Genomic DNA, 18,704 nt, shown 5'->3' with positions numbered 1-18,704 from the left:
AGAAGAGAGAAGACTTTTTTCTGTTCCTCTGGGCAACGGGTGTCAGAACTTAGATGTTTCTCCCCATCTCCTTGTGTAGTCTCCTTAATTTTGAATGTCATGATTTAGATCCATTTAAAAGGATTTATTTGAAAGAAGCTTCTTATACCATAGGGTCAGTTTCTCTCTCTCTCTCTCTCTCTTTCTCTCTCCTCTCTCTGCTTCTCCCTCCCTCCTCTCTCAGGCCTTTGAAAACGAACAAAGTCGCCACTTGTCCCACAGAGGGTGCAAAGAGAGGTTTGTTGTGGGTTTTACTGTCCCTTCAGGCTCTGTTTTCAGCTGGTTCTGAGTGAAATCTTTAGAAACTACACAGCAGGGATCCTTTGCTTGGGGCACGGGGTGGGGAGGGAACTTTGAAAAACCTATTGAAACTCTGAGAGCTGTTGGGTAGGAACTATTCTTTTTAGACTTCCTCATGGGCAGTATGGAAATAAACACACACAGGAAGTCATTTAGCCTCTCTGTGAACTCCATGTTGACATTTGTGTACCAAAAAATGCATTGTAGGTACTTAAGAAATTTATGTGTGTGTGTGCATATGTATGCATGGGCATGTATGTGCACGGGTCCGTCTGTGCACCTGTTGATGTGTGTATAAACATTTCTAATTCTCCAATATCACAATAGATCTTTTTTACATTTCTAAAAGATTTTATTTATTGATTTTACAGAGGAGTGGGGAGCAAGAAGTATCAACTCATAGTTGCTTCACTTTAGTTGCTCATTCCTTGCTTGTTGTATATGCCTTGACCAGGCAAGCCTAGGGTTTTGAACCAGTGACCTTAGCATTCCAGATTGATGCTTTATCCCCTGTGCCACCGCAGGTCAGGCCCATATCACAATATTTGTAATGTGATACTAAAAATAAATTTAATGATGGGAAGAAAAGAGAATAATAAAAAAAAATACAGATGTGGATACCTTTTACAACAGTAAACAGTGCTTTTAGGAGTAGAAGCTAGATTTTTTATATTTCTAATCAAATCTTTAACAACCTGATGACTGATCTTTTACCTGTGTACTTTGCTGTGTTTTACACTAATGGCTTGACCCAGAATGTCATCATTTATGTGTAATGTTTAGTTCACGCTTCTCATCTTTACTTACATGATTCATGCTTCAGAACTGAAACAACTTTAAAGTCTTCAATGATGGGTCACTGAATCTCTAAGGTCAATTGGAAATGCTGATCTAAAAAGCTTAGCCTGACCAGGCAGTGGCGCAGTGGATGGAGCATTGGACTGGGATACTGAGGACCCAGGTTTGAAACCCCGAGGTCGCCAACTTGAGTGCGGGCTCACCTGGTTTGAACAAGGCTCACCAGCTTGAGCCCAAGGTTGCTGGCTCGAGCAAGGGGTTACTCGCTCTGCTGTAGCTCCCCGGTTAAGGCAAATGTGAGAAAACAATCAATGAACAGCTAAGGAGCCGCAACGAGGAATTGATGCTTCTCATCTCTCTCCCTTTCTGTCTGTCTGTCCCTCTCTCTGTCTCTCTGTCTCTGTCACAAAAAAATAAATAAATAAAAATAAAAAGGCTAAGGAGAAGAACAGAAAATACATTTTACAGGTGAAGGTGAAGGCACACGAACAAAGAGAAACCATTTGGTTGCTAGGTAGAGAAATCCGTTCAAGCGAGGGAAGGCAAAGGGGAAATGACTGGAATGGGTCCCAGGATTCCCGGGAAACACGTGACTGGTCTGATAGGAACCAGAAAGGCCCTGGTTTCTCTGTGCACCTCCCCCACGTAGTCTCTCCCTCTGCTTCTTCCTGCACGTCTGCTCCCTCACTTTGCACGATCAGTGGTCATTCCATTGCATTGTATACTCCAGATCACCTAAGCGGGGAGGAAGGATTCAGTATCTGGATTCAGGAATATCTTATGGAGCCCAGGGTCAGGAGTACAGCCACCTATTGTTAAGAGACTGGAGCCAAAAACTATAAAAGTCATCCAGATCTGAAAGGTTCCTTCTATTTCCTTCAGACAAGCGTCTCTCGTCTCTGCTACTATCTATACTTTATCCCCCCCCCCTTACTCTCATTTTTATACCACTCACCTCTTTTGAGATGAGCTTTTCTTGTTTCTACATTTGTGCAACTAAACCTCAGTTCTTCCTGGCCCTGGCCGGTTGGCTCAGTGGTAGAGCGTCGGCCTGGCGTATGGAAGTCCCAGGTTCGATTCCCGGCCAGGGCACACAGGAGAAGTGCCCATTTGCTTCTCCACCCCTCCCCTTCTCCTTCCTCTCTGTCTCTCCCCCCTCTCCCCCGCAGCCGAGGCTCCATTGGAGCAAAGATGGCCCGGGCGCTGGGGATGGCTCCTTGACCTCTGACCCAGGCGCTAGAGTGGCTCTGGTCGCGACAGAGCGACGCCCCGGAGGGGCAGAGCATCGCCCCCTGGTGGGCAGAGCGTCGCCCCCTGGTGGGCGTGCCGGGTGGATCCCGGTCGGGTGCATGCGGGAGTCTGTCTGACTGTCTCTCCCGGTTTCTAGCTTCAGAAAAATACAAAAAAAATAAAAAATAAAAAATTAATAAACCTCAGTTCTTCCTTTACATCACCTCTTAGTTCCAGTGCCCAGTGGAGATTTATGAGTCATTGAATGGCAATTCCCTATTTTCAAGGGAAGTCATCTGATTGGCCTAGGTTGGATCGTGAGGAGGTCACCTGAAATAACCAGGTCTGTATAGGCATATGCTATATTTAGTAGGGGTTATGGGAAGAGCAATGGGGCTGCTAAAACAAGCTTACCACAATACTTATTATAGCAGTCTCTGCTCTGTTAGTCCTGTACATGCAATATAATCTATACATTTTAATAGTATTTATTAAGAAGGTTATAAATTCTCCTTAAGACTAACTTTAGCAGTATTTTTGCTTGCCAATGGAATATACATAAACTAATTTTAGTATAAATTTATTGACTGTATTTCTCGAATCATCTTGTAATATCTTCCTGCTGAGGAGGCTTCATTGGACAGCTTTTTAAAGGAGACAAATGTGGGCAGTTGAAGTTGGCTATGGTGCCATCACTAATAAGTGAACTTGAGTTAACTTTAGTGCGTTATCATACGATAGCAAGATTACCAACATGAACGATGGTATTATTTCCCTGATAGTGGGTGTTGCTCATGCCTGTATCACACAAGAATTTTGTGCCCATTTGTATTGTTGACCTTAAGTATTTATATTAGTGTATCCTTGTAATGGTTTTCCCCTTCATTTATTCTTCAGAGTGGATTGTATGGTCCATTCCTAAGCCTTATTCCAGGGGTACCCAAACTTTTTACACAGGGGGCCAGTTCACTGTCCCTCAAACTGTTGGAGGGCCGCCACATACAATGCTCCTCTCACTGACCACCAGTGAAGGAGGTGCCCCTTCCAGAAGTGTGGTGGGGGCTGGATAAATGGCCTCAGGGGGCCGCATGTGGCCAGCGGGCCATAGTTTGGGGACGCCTGCCTTATTCTTTGGAGGTGATTGTTGCTAATTATATAATCAACTGTAGCTCTACATCCATTGAACGTTTAATTCTTAACTCTGTCTCTTTCCTAGTTGTGTATCCTTAGGCAAGTTGCCTAAACTCTTTGTGTTTCTGTTCCTTCAATAACATGTGGCTAACAGCACCTAAGTCATTAGCTGGTTCTGAGGATTCAGAGAGACACTGCATGAAAGACACACAGCAGCATGGTTTCTATGAACATTGCTACCAAGATGATTGCCATTGTATGCAGTCTCACAGAGGTGGAGAGGTGGTTCCCCCAACCCCATCTCTGGCTCGGCTGATTTCAACTGCTGTTATCATGGACAGTTCTTGTTCACCAAGCATTGCCAGCATCCTCCCTGAGTTTACCTGTGCGTCTTCCCACTTTCTGCCCCAGGGCCTCCCCTGATGCCAAGGGAGCTCACTCACCCATGTCCACGCACAGCTTGGAAGGGCTGCTGGTGATCACTTTCTGGAGGTTAGCATTTAATCAGCCCAGAAACATTCCAGCCTCCCATCTCTCAGTGCAAAATTCTGGGTGACATTTTGACAACTTCTCAGAAGCCTCATTAGAATCCACTGCTTTTTCCTTCTACCACAGATCCCTATAATACACATTAATATTGAGCTTTCCTCATTTTCTAATCCACTTTTACTGATCCTCCCCTCCTGATTTGTATAATGATTTCTTCCCACTCCTCCCCCTTAACACCCCAAACAGTCTTTTTCTTAGAATCTTAGAATTCTTACATCAGCTATGCCGATGTAAGACAGCAGAGCTGAAAGCATGGGTTACAGAGTTTCCTGCTTAGGATTGAATCACCTGACCTGCTTAGTAATTAGATGCCCTTATATTTTGTTACCTCATTTCATTCTTCCTCAGTCTCCTCAACCTATGAAATGCAGACAATAATAGCAACTTCCTTATAAACATGTTATGAGTAATAGATGAGTCATCATAGTGTAAATATAAAATGCTTAGGACGTCAGTGACTGATAGGTAGTCAGTTGCATGTAAGGGTTATGTCTCCATCTTCTCTTGTGGAATTATTCAGTTGTGTCTAGAGATTTTGGCGTTAGTTATTTCCTTCTACGTCATTGCATTTTTTTTTCTTAGTGTAGGTTTCTTCTGCCCCTCCCGTTAGCTTCCTTTTGTTTTCCAGTGCTGACCAAGTAGAGAGAACAGCAAGTGTTCCCTGGAGCTGTGTAATTTCTGGAAGCATGTAACAGGGCCCCCGTTCTGTGCTGTGTTCCATTTTTTCTTGCTCCAGCAGCCCTGCCCCCAGATCTGTTGGCAGACGCTGGATGATGCTGCCAGCTCTTGCTTATTCGGAAGCTCTTTATTCAGACTCTGCTCTCCTCCCTGGCTGCCTGCCTTTGGCCGTGAGATGCTCCCTGGCATTGCTCTCAGAGGGCGTGCCAAGGAGGGAAAAGATAGCGGAACTCAGATTAGCCAATTATGGGGTCTAAAAGATTAGGACTTTTGGATCTTTGGGCTCCAGTTTTCTGAGCCATCTCTACCCTCCATTAACATACAAAATTCAGAATCAGCCTTGTGCAATGGCTATCATTTTTCGTTGCTTGAGATACAATTTGAACAATAAAACGCACAGATCTTAAGGATTCAGTCTAATGAGTTTTGGCAAATGTATGCATTCAGGTAATGATCACCCAAAATAAGTTGATTTCCATCACCCTAGAAAATTACCTTATTTCCCTTTCTAATCAATTCCCTTAGCTCCCCGCAGCAAACACATTTTTATTTTTATTACTATGTATGTTTTTCTCATCTTGAACTTCATGTTAATCATCCATCTAGTCTACTGTTCCTGATCTTCTTCTACGTATCAGAATCTTGAGATGCATTCATGTTGTTGTATATATTACAAGTTTGTTCCATTTTATTGCCAAGTAGTATCTCATTACATGAATGTGTCCTAATATTTGTTTAATCCATTTACCTTGTCGACATACATTTGAGTAAGTTCTGGTTTGGGACTATTACAAATAAGGCTGCTGAATACATTCTTAAAATTAATTTTGTGTAAATATATTTTCTTTTATATAAACAACTGTGGCTAGAATTGCTATGTCATAGATGGAAGTATGCTTAATTTTATAAGGACCTATGAAGCAGGGTCCATACCATTTTATCCTGCCACTGACAATGTGTGAGAGTTCCCAGTCCTTTGTAACCTCATCAGCACTTATTATTGTCAATCTCTTTAGTTTTAGCCATTCTTGCGGGTATGAACTGATACCTTATTATATATAGATTTATATTTTCTGGGTGATTCACGATGTTGAGCACCTTTTCGTCGTGCTTATCAACTATCCCAGTATCCCCTTTTGTCTTTTCAAGTCCTTAATGGTAATGAAGTGAAGCAAGTTTGACCAATATTTTTGAGCTCCTGCTCTCAGTCCTGCAAAAGGAAAATGTAGTTACTACCTAAGGCACTAAGGCAGGGACAAGAAAGGTCAGGGAGTGATCCAGTTAACAGCCCATGAAAATATATCATGTATTTGTCCAGAGCTTGTCAACAATCTCCTGGGACTCTTTCTGTAAGAACTTTCTTTTGGGTTATGGTAGGATAGGCCAGAAATGCCTGGAAATTAATGCTCCCAGACACAGCTCTCAGACAATGGTGAATGGGAATCATAGGTTAAATATCTAGCCCCACCTTTTTGTTCTTTGAATAGAATAACTCTGAAGCATGTTCTACAGTTATTCCCAGAGTTTCTCAAAGGGACTGAGCCTTAGTTCTCCACAGTAATAATTTAGTCAGTGAAGCAAACTTAATTGGCTTCTCCTTTCTCTGTTAGATTTCCTATTATACTGATTTCCTCTTGGATCACTTCCAAAAAGAACTAGCGTATTTTTCGCTCCATGAGACGTACTTTTTTGCCCTTAAAAGTGGGGGGGGGGGACTGACCAGGCAGTAGCGCAGTGGATAGAGCGTCAGACTGGGATGCAGAAGACCCAGGTTTGAGATCCCGAGGTTGCCAGCTTGAGCGTGGACTCATCTGGTTTAAGCAAAGCTCACCACCTTGAACCCAAGGTCGCTGGCTCAAGGTCGCTTACTCGGTCTGCTGAAGGCCCGTGGTCAAGGCACATATGAGAAAGCAATCAATGAACAACTAAGGTGTTACAGCACACAATGAAAAACTGATGATTGATGCTTCTCATCTATCTGTCCCTGTCTATCCCTCTCTCTAACTCTTTCTCTGTCTCTATAAAAAAATAAAATAAAATAAAAATTAAAAAAAAAAGTGGAGGGGAAAATGCCCATGCGTCTTATGGAGTGAATGTTTATTTATTTTTTTTTAGCGGCCGCGGGGCGTTGCGTGGGTAAACATATGTAGAATGAGCACCAGCGGGAGCATAATCATACCCGCCACAGTGGTGTGCAGAACCCCGGCATCTGTCTGAGCTTCTGAAATTCTGACACTAGTGATAATGAGTTCCTGGGGTTCCCAGACAACTAGAAGAGTATTTGAACATTAAAGTCTCTTCTTATTTGTTAATAACAGTGCTAATGGTTGTTAATACTGCTGTTGAGTTTACATTGTTGAAATATTATTGTGGTATATATATGGTGTGTGTGTGTGTGTGTATATATATATATATATTTTTTTTTTTTTTTTTTTCTGAAGCTGGAAACGGGGAGGCAGTCTGACAGACTCCCACAAGCGCCCAACTGGGATCCACCCTGCATGCCTACCAGGGGGCAATGCTCTGCCAATCTGGGGCATTGCTCCATTGCAACCAGAGCCATTCTAGTGCCTGAGGCAGAGGCCACAGAGCCATCCTCAGTGCCCGGGCCATCTTTGCTCCAATGGAGCCTCAGCTGTGGGAGGGGAAGAGAGAGACAGAGAGCAAGGAGAGGGGGAGGGGTGGAGAAGCAGATGGGTGCTTCTCCTGTGTGCCCTGGCTGGGAATCGAACCCGGGACTCCTGCACGCCAGGCCGACGCTCTACCACTGAGCCAACCAGCCAGGGCCTATTGTGGTATATTTTATTAAATATTTTAACACACCATTTGGTTCAGAATATTATTTTCTTAATTTCCTTCTTAAAACCCAGGTGTATCTTATGGTCAGATGTGTCTTATGGAGCAAAAAATACGATACTTGTACTCAAGTTCTTGCATTGTGATCTTCTTCTGGAAAACACAACTCAGATGCCTGTCCCCAAAGATGTGTGTTGGGACACAATAATTGTTGTGTGAGAGATGAATTAATACACTGATGAGTTATGCTGATGAAGTTATGGCCTTGATTTCCTGGGTAGCCACCCAAATGATGAAAGGACCAAGTGAATATGGCAGAAAATCAGTACTGTTAGTGCCTAATAGAAACAGAAGGCCCCATGGGCTGGTGGCTGAGAGTTGTAATAGGTTTTCTAGAAAAGGTGGGGATATTGAAGTATGAACTGAGAAGAGGGGAGGACATTTGAGGACGTAGATGAATTGTAACAATGGCACGGACATATGCATCGTACCTGGAGTAGCAATCTCTCTGGAGCTTGGAAATGTATAAAAAATAAGCCTTGCAATGTTAGTTGGCATCACATTAAAAAGATTCAAATGAAAGTCTAGGAAGTTTGGACTTTTTCTCATGGGTAGTGGAGAGCCATTCTCCAGCTGGGAGTAACACAATAAAAGCAAGTTTCTAGAAAAAAACTAACATAGTGTCATGGTGGAGAATCAATCAAGGCTTAAGGTAGAACGAAGTTTTAGTGACGAATATAAACTAATAAAATCCTAAAAATGGGTAGTTGTCATGGGAATGGTAAAGATAGCATCAATTCAAGAACTACTGAAAAGATGCAATAGATTTTGGCAACACTGGTAATGGAAAGTTGCACAGATAAATGAGTCCAAGTAGTTCTAAAGCATCAAGGCAGTTGGTTTCAAAATATTGTCCTAACATGATCAGAAACGAAGAAAGGAAAGGGAGATGAAATTTTAGAGTGGATCGATTAATTCACTTAATTATATCCACAGTAATTTAAACTTTGGTTCCATTTGTGGCAACTGATAGTTATACATTCATATCTAGTAGATAGTTTAATAAGATTTGGGACTAGAATTTAGGAAAGAGTTTGGACTGTTAAGGTACATCTGAGAGTCATCTTCTTGGATATAATACTTAAAGCTTTGGTCATGAATAAGATCACAAAGGAAGAAAGTTAAAAGAGTGAAGAACACAGAATTGAGGATTAAGCCCTTGATAAAGAACACATTGAGGGAGAACAAAAAGAGAGATAAAGAGGTAAGACAAGAATATGCCCCAGAATGGTCATGGGGTAAAAGGGAAAGATGACTGAATGATGGTGGTGATAAACACTGTTAATGCTGTCAAAGGTCAGGAGAGATGATGACTCCTAGAGCTGTCGGGAAGGTGATACATGACCTTGACTTCGTTAGGCTCTCGGTCTGGTTGCCGAGCTGGAATCTGCACATATAGGGAAGAGTAGAAAGCAACACAACCACATGCTAAAGTGTTGGAGCTGCACTGTGAGAGCTGTACTTTAAGGGCTATGAGACAGCGGGAAGGCAAGAGTCAGCATCAGCTAGAGGCACCAGGAATAAGACCAAGTAAGAGGTATAACTTGAGCATGAACTCTGCCCAAATGGGAGAAAAAATAATTTGCATGAAGAAGGTCTCGATGAATAAAATCATTGAGGAGAGACTGAAACTATTTGGGAACGTAATTAAACTAGTAGATTAAACTAAGAGATGAGGAGGGTGTTTACAAACTGACTTGTGCTCACACTGACTATGTTTTCAAGACTTTTAAGATCCCTGGGCTAATCTAAAGATAGAGGACCTAACCATTTCTAATCTTGAAGGACCGACCTATAGAACCGACTGAGCTCCTGAGAGTGATAAGCGACCACAGATGCAGAGCCAAAACCACGACACTTTGGGGGCCAAAAGTAGTTTTTAGGTGGACTTATTTAGTCTTTGAAGTTGACTGTGTATGTGGCAAAAATAATAGGGTTTGTTTTTTTTTTAAATACCGGGCTTCCATACTTTGAACCAAGCACAGATATTCTAGTGTTATAAACCTCCACTATTGCTTCTCCAGCACAGGTTTGTTCTGGGCAGGTAAGCAGAGGTTTATACCTTCGTATTGCTGTACCTGTACATCTCACCGAGCTATTGAACACCTGAAAAGCACGCATAGTGTGATGATAGGCACAAGAGTGGCAACAGCTATCAAATAAGTCTGTTTACCTTAACAAAGCTGTGTTCTCCAGTTTTTGGAATTTTTTTTAAAATATTTCAAATTGTTTACCAGTAAATTACTGATTTAAATTTTCTCTTCTCTTTCAAATATTTTAAAGATGTTACAGGAGAAATTGGTCTAATGCCTTTGAATTGCTGCAGCCCTTACTACTTTTGGTTACCCCAAGATACTCAAATCTGTCATCATAAAAGTTGTTCCTCTAAGTATTTAATGGTATCAGAATCTAGCCCAATGGGAAACACAATCTGGGATAAAAGTTTCTTCCCCACTATGTTTCCTGAATACAATGGCAATGGGATTAGCACATTTTTTCCCAGTGATTGAGTTGGCATGTGTCCACAGATTTATAAATAGAATTTATTGTGAAAGTTACTGTGCGACTTAGACAAGTGGCTATTGCAATTTGATGATAGAAAGTGCTCTCTGAAAAGAAACTATTCTATGCCTTATATGCCATGGTCATCTGAGGACAGAAGATACAGTAAGTTTTGTTCTCAGTTCATTTTATGTTACATACAATTATGAACAAGCAGATTTATTTAACATTTGGAAAATTGATTGATATTTTCCAATTCCCCTATTTTTAACTACATTGGTAGGGCCCGTTGGGATAAATGACAACTTCAAGTCCTCCATTGTTTTTGCATCTTTAAATAGTAGAATGGTGACATATTGAAAGTATGTCCTATTGCTACGGGTCTCTCCTCAGCAGAGCAATAGACTTGTGGATCTTGAAGACCCTTCAGTGTCAGGAACCAATCTGTGCCTCAGTGCAACCATCATCAACCGATCTTTGCTTACTGCATTCAGATGAGGCCGATGGTAAATGTCTAAGGCAAATACTGCGACGAAAGGAAATTTATGTAACTGAAAATATTACTGTTGCTGTCACCTCTAAAACACCTCTCATTTCTGAAGGATGGAGTTGCATGTTACAATTAGAGAAAACTGTGTTCAAGAAGATCAATTTCCATGAGCCATTGTGCTCGTCAAAATTATAATAGTGAGAAAACACTTTTATCCTCATCAGTGCAACCTTTAATATCTCCTTTTAAGGAATCAGCCATTTCCTTTAACAGGCTGAGTTCTGTGCCATGGTCATATAAGAGAATGCCTGTAGCTGCTGCTGCTAGTGTGTGTGTGTGTGTGTGTGTGTGTGTGTGTGTGTGTGTGTGTGGTGTGTGTGTATCTGACTTGGGTTTTATGCAGAGCTGTCTTTACATCATATTTATTTTTTCTTTTTCTTTTTTGATAGTCTAGCTCCACAGTGAGAGCCTATCAAACCAGTAAGTCAAGAGTGACCATGAGCCCTGGCTTCAGCTCCCAGTGGAACAGTAGCCAACCAGCCTGGAATACATACTCCTTCCCGAGAGCGAGCTTGCACTACCAGTCCCACGCCAGCTACACCTACTGTACTGGACACCATGCTGTAAGTACCCTGTTTTTCTCTCTTTAGAAAGCTGGCTGTTTTATCCAGGTACATTATGAATCCAGAATGGGTGTCTCTCTACTAATTGGGCAACATCCACAGTGCTGTACCTCTTCTAAGGCAAGAATATGCTGCTCTTGAGTAACAGTGGTGTGCGATGGGGAGTGTCCTGATGTGTTTAAATGGTGTAGATTTGGATGATCTGCGCTGAAGATTGATTTCATTTAAAGTTATCTCTAGGTAAGATAGATCGACAGAATTTTCAGAATGGTGGTGTGGAGGCTGAATGTATCTATGTCTCTGGCTTTATTTTCTGGCATCCTCCTGGCTGTTGCTTAGAATTTAGTCCTTGCTTTCTCATGGAGAGTGGGTATCTTTCAAAACGGAACAGAGAAGTACATGGAGCCTGTATGTTTCCACATGCATCGATGGCTTTGTTGCTGTGGTTAAACAGCTATTCACATATACATGCAAATTCATCAGTAGGGTCTTTTCCAGTTCCTGCTACACAGAACTCTAAAGTTGTTGGCATAGATGACTCTAAGGGCAAGAGAAATCAATCTTTACTGGGGAGAAATAAAATCACAGAATTTGGGAGCCTTTTAGAATAGAGTACCTGTTTCTGCCATCATGCATTTTGGTGTCCCAGTAAGATGACTAAGGTTTCTGTTGTTGTCAAATGACATTCACATGCTTGAAAAAGATCATAATGAATATTGATTAGGAAGACCTCTGTTTACTGCAAAAAAATCCAAACACATGACTCCTGGGTAATCAGAGACCTTTGCAAGTAAGTCATGCATGCTTGTCATAGTTCTTCCTACCATTGTCAGTAATTGTAGACCTGGGTTCTTCAGCCACGTACAAGGCCCATGCAGACTTCTGCACGTTGGCTGTTCAGGTTGCATTTCAAGCTTATGGGATTATAAAGTGTCCCAAGCTTCTAAATTAAGAAAATATGTTTCCAATATTATATGATAAAAACACTTAAGAGAAGACTCAAAGAATCCACCCAGAATATAAATTGACCTAACTCTGAAAAGGTGCTTGGGAAACAACTGTCAGAATTTCAACCTTTGACTCAATAATTAAACGTTTGGCTTTTTATTGGACATGTAACAAGGATGTATGCGTAAGACCAATGTTAGCAACATTTTTGAAACTACTTGGGAAAAGAACCTAAATAACCATTCTTTATTTTTATTCATCCATTATTTCAACAACAATTTATGAAGCATTATTAGGCTTTTTTAAATTTTATATTCCAGCATTTTTATCGGTGGAAGAGGCACAAGGGCGAACAAGACTAAGTCTTGCTCTCACGGAGCTTCTATTCTAGAGAACAGAAAGCTGGTAATTATATAAATACATGGGACTAAATAAAAAGGAGCAAGCTAACCAGAAGTGTATGCAGTCATGTTAAATGCTATGCAAAGACTCAAAATAGGTTGAGATGTTAGAGAATGACTGGGTGACTATTTAAATGGTATGGTCCTCCAAGTCCTCACTGAGGAGGCCACGTTTTATCTGAAACCTGAATAAGAAAGAGAAACAAGGCTACAGAGCTCAGGAGGAAGAACGTTCCCAGCAGAGGAAGCAGCAGGAAGGACCCAAGGCAGACTCGAGCCTGAATGTTCATCGCCCAGAGGGGAAGCCAGTGTGCTTAGAGTTTATCTGGAAAGAACAGAGAGGGGTAGGGCAGAAAGAAAGGCAGAGGCCAGAATCAGTGGCCCCTTATAATCTGGAATAAAGAGCTTGTATTTTATTTAGATACGTAGGAAAACCAGTGGAGTGTTTTAAGTAAAGAAATTATAGGACATAATTTAATTCTTTTACGACTCTGGCTACTTTAAAATTTTCTGGTAGAAACCAGAATTTCTACCAGAGAAAGGGAACCAGGGGTTCAAATTAGGAGAGTTTTACACATACACATATATACACATGCATGCATGTGTGTTGGGGGGGGTACTTCTTCTTACTACAGACTGAACTTCTGCAGTAAGAGGAAGACTTCCTGTATATCCCTTTATGTTCAAAATAATAATAATAAAAAATCATAAATAAAACCCAACTTACATATATTTTGAATTCAATTTTCTGTAGTAATTAGATTACTATTTAAAATGTCTCATTGGTCTTTTTCTTCAGTCATTATCTGTCAAGCTAATCATGACAAATATAATTTAATAAAATATTTTCATTCATATTCTCAGTGACCTCAAGGTTATCTAAAAGTAGCTGATATTTTTTAGCACAGTTTCTAAGGTCTATACGAACTATCTTTCTGTGTATTTTATATGTGGCACATTCTCTCTTGGGTTGGGAGTCCACATAGGCAGAGGGCCAACTTGAATTGTGTGTGGATTTTCAACCGCATGGATGGTGGGTGCCTCTAATCCAGGAGTTGTTGAGGGGTAAACTATACATACATTCAACGTACCCCTAAAAGGTTCATGCTATTATTATCATTTAAAATATGAATGAAATAATGCTCAGACAAATTAAGTATCTTGCCCAGTGTTATAGTGAGCAGTGGGGCCTGAGATTTACACGTCGGCTGTCTGACCTCCGGACATAATTCTTATCCCTATGTTGTTATTTACATGCTAAGGACAGTTATTGCACCCCAGATAGAGCTCTTTGTAATCATTTAATTCAAATGTGCAGGTTGCTCTTTAGAGAAGTACTTGTATTTATATGATGCTTGATTTAGGTCTAGGGGTAGGAATGAAGAATAGATTCTATTCTGTCCTGGAAACCATTGGAATAATTCCAGGATGTCTATCCACTTTTTATACTTCAAAATCTAGAAGCTGTTACTTCTTTTGTCACACCGTGGAGAGTGAATTGAGTCAAGTGTGAAAAATAGAAGGGAACGATTAGAAAATCTATAAGAAATAGTCATGGGTGTTGTACTTTTGATTTCAAAGACACTCTAAGGATCAATTTTAAGCCTACTTGGCATGCTTCCATTATTTCAACATTTAAGCATTTCTTTCAAATTTTCCTTCCATGCCTGATCAGATGGGCATTGAACTCTTGACTTCAAGATCCGTACTCACTTAACTTTCCTATCACATTGAAAAAGGAGTGATATTATCTGAAAATAGACCAGAGATTCAGTATAGGAGGATTTTGAGAGTTGGATTAAGCTGACAACATCCCCAAAGGATGACTACCTCCTCATTTTTACTTGGACCCATATTGCAAACCAATTACTAGGGAAATATTTGGGGCTTCAGAATGTGAGAGCAGAGTTCATCGTTGTCATGCAGTATAAGATCCACAGAGGTTTTGTGGTTAAAACCGCAGAAACGGAATTCCTGTCTGACTAGATTGCCAGTTTTTTTTTCTCGAGTCATATAATTTAGTAGCCTTTAATGAAACTAGAAATGTTCTGCCAGTCTTGTGTGATTCTGGCCCTTTCCTCTAAGTTTCTAGTTTGGTGGAAGATTTCCAGCTCTGTAACTAATTTCCGGGGTTACAAGGACGTCAGCCAATGTGATGTTTGTGTAGTCGGTGCATATGATGCAAAAGGCCCCCTTGTGCTTCCATTCCCCTGCGACTGAGGAATCCAGGTACCCCACGAATGTCTGCTTAGTTAACATGAGCTTGGTAGCATGTAGAAATCTGAGAATACAGCTACGCCTCTTGCTGACCAAGTAAGGATTTCTCAGAGCCCTGCTTGCTGTGCAACATTGTATCAGTCTCCTATGGCTGTGGAAACAGATTACCCCAAACTCCCAGGCTTAAAACATGCAGTTATTGATGCTCTTACTGTTTCCGAGCTTGGAGTCTGAAATCAAGGTATGGGCAGGGCTGCACTCCACCAGGAACCCCTCGGCAAGAATCTATTTCTTGCTTTTTCCAGGTTCTAGAGGTATGTTTCTTGCACACCTTGGCTCCTGGGCCCTTCTTTTCTCTACAGCAGGGGTCCCCAAACTACGGCCCGCGGGCCACATGCGGCCCCCTGAGGCCATCTATCCGGCCCCTTCAGAAGTTCCCCGCACTTCAGAAGGGGCACCTCTTTCATTGGTGGTCAGTGAGAAGAGCCTAGTTCCTATTGAAATACTGGTCAGTTTGTTGATTTAAATTTACTTGGTCTTTATTTTTAATATTGTATTTGTTCCCGTTTTGTTTTTGTTTTTTTACTCTAAAATAAGATATGTGCAGTGTGCATAGGGATTTATTCATAGTTTTATTTTTTTTTATAGTCTGGCCCTCCAATGGTCTGAGGGACAGTGAACTGGCCCCCTGTGTAAAAAGTTTGGGGACCCCTGCTCTACAGGGTCAGTGGCATAGCGTCTTCAAATCCATTTCTTCCCATTTTCACACTGTCTTCTAAGTCTGTGGTCAAACCTCTCTCTGCTTGTCTCTTATAAAGACACTTGGGGTTACATGTAAAGGCCCACCCAAATAAGCCAGGATAAACTCCTCATCTAAAAATCCTTATCTTGACAACATCTGCAAAATTCCATTTGCCATACGAAGTAACTGAGATGAGGTCATGGACATCCGGGAGGACTGTTGTTTCGTCTACCACAATCATACTACCCAATAACTCAGTGGCTAACTTCTGAGCCGTCACGTAATTACTTAGGGCTTCCTGAATTTGATGAGACTTCTCACTAAGGGAGGTAACGTGAGAACGGTATTTTTTTTTTTTTTGTACTTTTCTGAAGCTGGAAACGGGGAGAGACAGTCAGACTCCCGCATGCGCCTGACTGGGATCCACCAGGCACGCCCACCAGGGGCGATGCTCTGCCCACCAGGGGGTGATGCTCTGCCCCTCCAGGGCGTCGCTCTGCCGCGACCAGAGCCACTCTAGCGCCTGGGGCAGAGGCCAAGGAGCCATCCCCAGCGCCCGGGCCATCTTTGCTCCAATGGAGCCTTGGCTGCAGGAGGGGAAGAGAGAGACAGAGAGGAAGGGGGGGTGGAGAAGCAAATGGGCACTTCTCCTATGTGCCCTGGCCGGGAATCGAACCCGGGTTCTCCGCACGCCAGGCCGATGCTCTACCGCTGAGCCAACCGGCCAGGGCTGAGAAGGGTATTTTGAGTGATAGAAGACTGATACGGATATCTTTTGGCAGACATTTTTTTAACGTTTTTCATCTCACTCCACATGAGAACTAATTACAAAAATTCTGCAGCACATCCAAAAATATATTTTTCGCTGATCTGACAAAAAGAAATAGCTATGATTTTGATTCATTCACATCAGATGGTTATTGTTTTGTTGGCTGTTGTCATTTTATTTTATTTGACAATCTATGGGAAAGGAGGTTGGTGCCCCTGATTACATGGTCAGATAGTACATGTTTTGCAAATTCTTGCGCCCCTCCACGTGTCTGCCATGGCGCAACATTGAAACTCACTGCCCTATAGCAACTCACAATTATTGACATTCACTAATATAAGTTCAATCTTTCTGAAACATTATTTTTTATCTCTAAAATGAAATGATATCTATCACCTAGATAATTATTCTCATACAAGTCTTAAAAACAAATGTAGAAACAGTTATTAAAATTATCCTCCTGTTTAATCAAATGCATTCAGTAAATGAAGAAATCAGGCAAATGAAAAAACCATGTCCAGGCATCTGAGATAGCCTCTTCGACTTGGGATATAAAATGGCAAAAAGTAATATTCAAAATATTCAAGTAGTGCAGTCACGTAACTGATATTGTAAGTCAATATTAAATATACCATACTCTTATTATTGTCTAAGGCAGTTAATAGTGTGTCAATTTCTCACCTTGTCATATTTCTGTAACATAATTCACTCACAAAATCATTCTAATGATTTCCAAATAGCTTCCTGACAAGTGTGCTGGTTTTGATCTTTCATGTTATACTTTTGTCAACAGCTAAATGGTCGCCCTGCTCACATCATGACTTGACCTGGGGAACTGCATCACATTTCCCACAACTTCCTATGAACTGACAGGCGTTTAGTGACTGGAGACCGGGGTCATTATACAAGAAGGGGACTCACTGGGCTGCCCTTCATATTAACTCTGCTCTCTCAGCATCTGCTCCTCACTTGTGCCTTTTTCTTCTCACACCTGAAATGCTATTATTTGGGTGATTCTAGAGAGAGGGATAGAGGGAGAGGGGAAGTAGGAGAGGATGAAAAGTGGATGGGGACTATCTGATCCTCATTGCTGAGGACAGGACCCTGTGTACTATTTTCTCTTTCAACGATGAGAAAGCCCAATATGCCTCTTTGCCCTATTGATGCTGAGTGGAAGACAGTTTGTGACAACCACAGGTAGTGACCAGGTGGAGCCCAGTCAATAGCGGAGACAAAATAGAAATATCTAAAGAAAAGTAGAGATAAAGAAAATGAAAGTGTAATGCGTGTGTGCTCCGTAGTTGATACTACCTGGAGGTGCTGCAGGCTTTTGCTAAGACCTTGTCTCTCTTTTAAGAGAAGAGCAGGCAAGTAGGTGAGGAAGAGTGGGCATCCTGGTCCTAGATTTTCTTTTTCTAATAATAAGTCTTCCAGGGAAAGACAGACAGGGCTAGCAGTATCTTGCTAAAGAACTGTCCCTTTTAGTCACTGACCAGGTTTTCCAGGAGATTACCTCTCTAGAAACTTGTTTACAAAGCCCAGGGACAAACTGCCTTTCATCAGGAGTTACCGTATTTCCTGATGCAGAAGACACACCTTTTTTCAAAAAATTTGGGGTCTAAAATCTGGGTGGGTCTTAGACAGTAGTTGTAGATTATTTTACTTGCAATTCCTGCTTTTTCACGCTTGTTTTAGTGCTCATTGTTGAAGACAGTGATTCGTCTTCAGACACAGATGAGGACAAGCTAATGGATGGAAGTTTTGACAGTGATGAGGAGCTGTATGAATTTTATGATGAATAAAACTTAAGTTCAATAACTTTATATAATTTTTTTTTCAAATTTTTGGCCCCAAAATTAAGGTGCTTCTTATATATAGGAGCATCTTATATATGGGGAAATAGGGTAAGTTGTCAAATAAAACAATGGTTTCACAAACCTTCATTGTCTGACAATGAAGGCATTTGCTGTCTATGTCCCTGGCAACTATCTCCATGGCACCCAGGACCTTACTAACTGCTTCCTGAACCCAGACCCTACTTCTCTGCATGAGCAGGGGACAAGCATTTCCCTTGGAGGTTTATAGAAGAGGATGGGAAAGGTTTAATTAAACTCTCCTTTCTCCTAAATAAGGACTTTCGTGCATCAAGGCTACCTACTAACTTTGGAAATACAAAGCAAGTTTTCTGTAACAGATTCCCTGGTGCTGTGCTCCCACCCTCATGCCACAAAGATGGCTTGGAATCATGGCTTGCTTGTTGGTGGTTTCTGAAATGAAACACAAATGCTGGCATTTAGATTACTGATCATTTTTTAATGGTTATCCCAATTACCACTATTCTGTTTACCAACATGTGTAAAAGTATTTTAATACTTTAATAACTGGTGGGTGGCTGAAAACTAGCTTAAAAAAAGATCTGCCCAAACTCTTG

At 41.4% G+C, this 18,704-nt stretch overlaps 1 protein-coding gene across 1 annotated transcript in view; it reads left to right on the top strand.

Moving 5' to 3' along the window:
• LOC136313985 (uncharacterized) overlaps nt 1-14,531 on the top strand; it is a 601,801-nt gene extending 587,270 nt beyond the window's left edge. The window contains exons 4-5 of the mRNA XM_066244308.1: nt 11,023-11,196; nt 14,367-14,531. Coding sequence (XP_066100405.1) covers nt 11,023-11,196; nt 14,367-14,531 — 339 coding nt within the window. The remainder of the gene's footprint in view (nt 1-11,022; nt 11,197-14,366) is intronic.
• The last annotated feature ends 4,173 nt before the right edge of the window (nt 14,532-18,704 follow it).

The sequence above is a fragment of the Saccopteryx bilineata genome, chromosome 10, assembly GCF_036850765.1.
Source record: "Saccopteryx bilineata isolate mSacBil1 chromosome 10, mSacBil1_pri_phased_curated, whole genome shotgun sequence".
Classification (NCBI taxonomy): domain Eukaryota; kingdom Metazoa; phylum Chordata; class Mammalia; order Chiroptera; family Emballonuridae; genus Saccopteryx; species Saccopteryx bilineata.
Note: the sequence above shows the minus strand (reverse complement) of the source record. Positions and strands in the feature narration are given on the sequence as shown.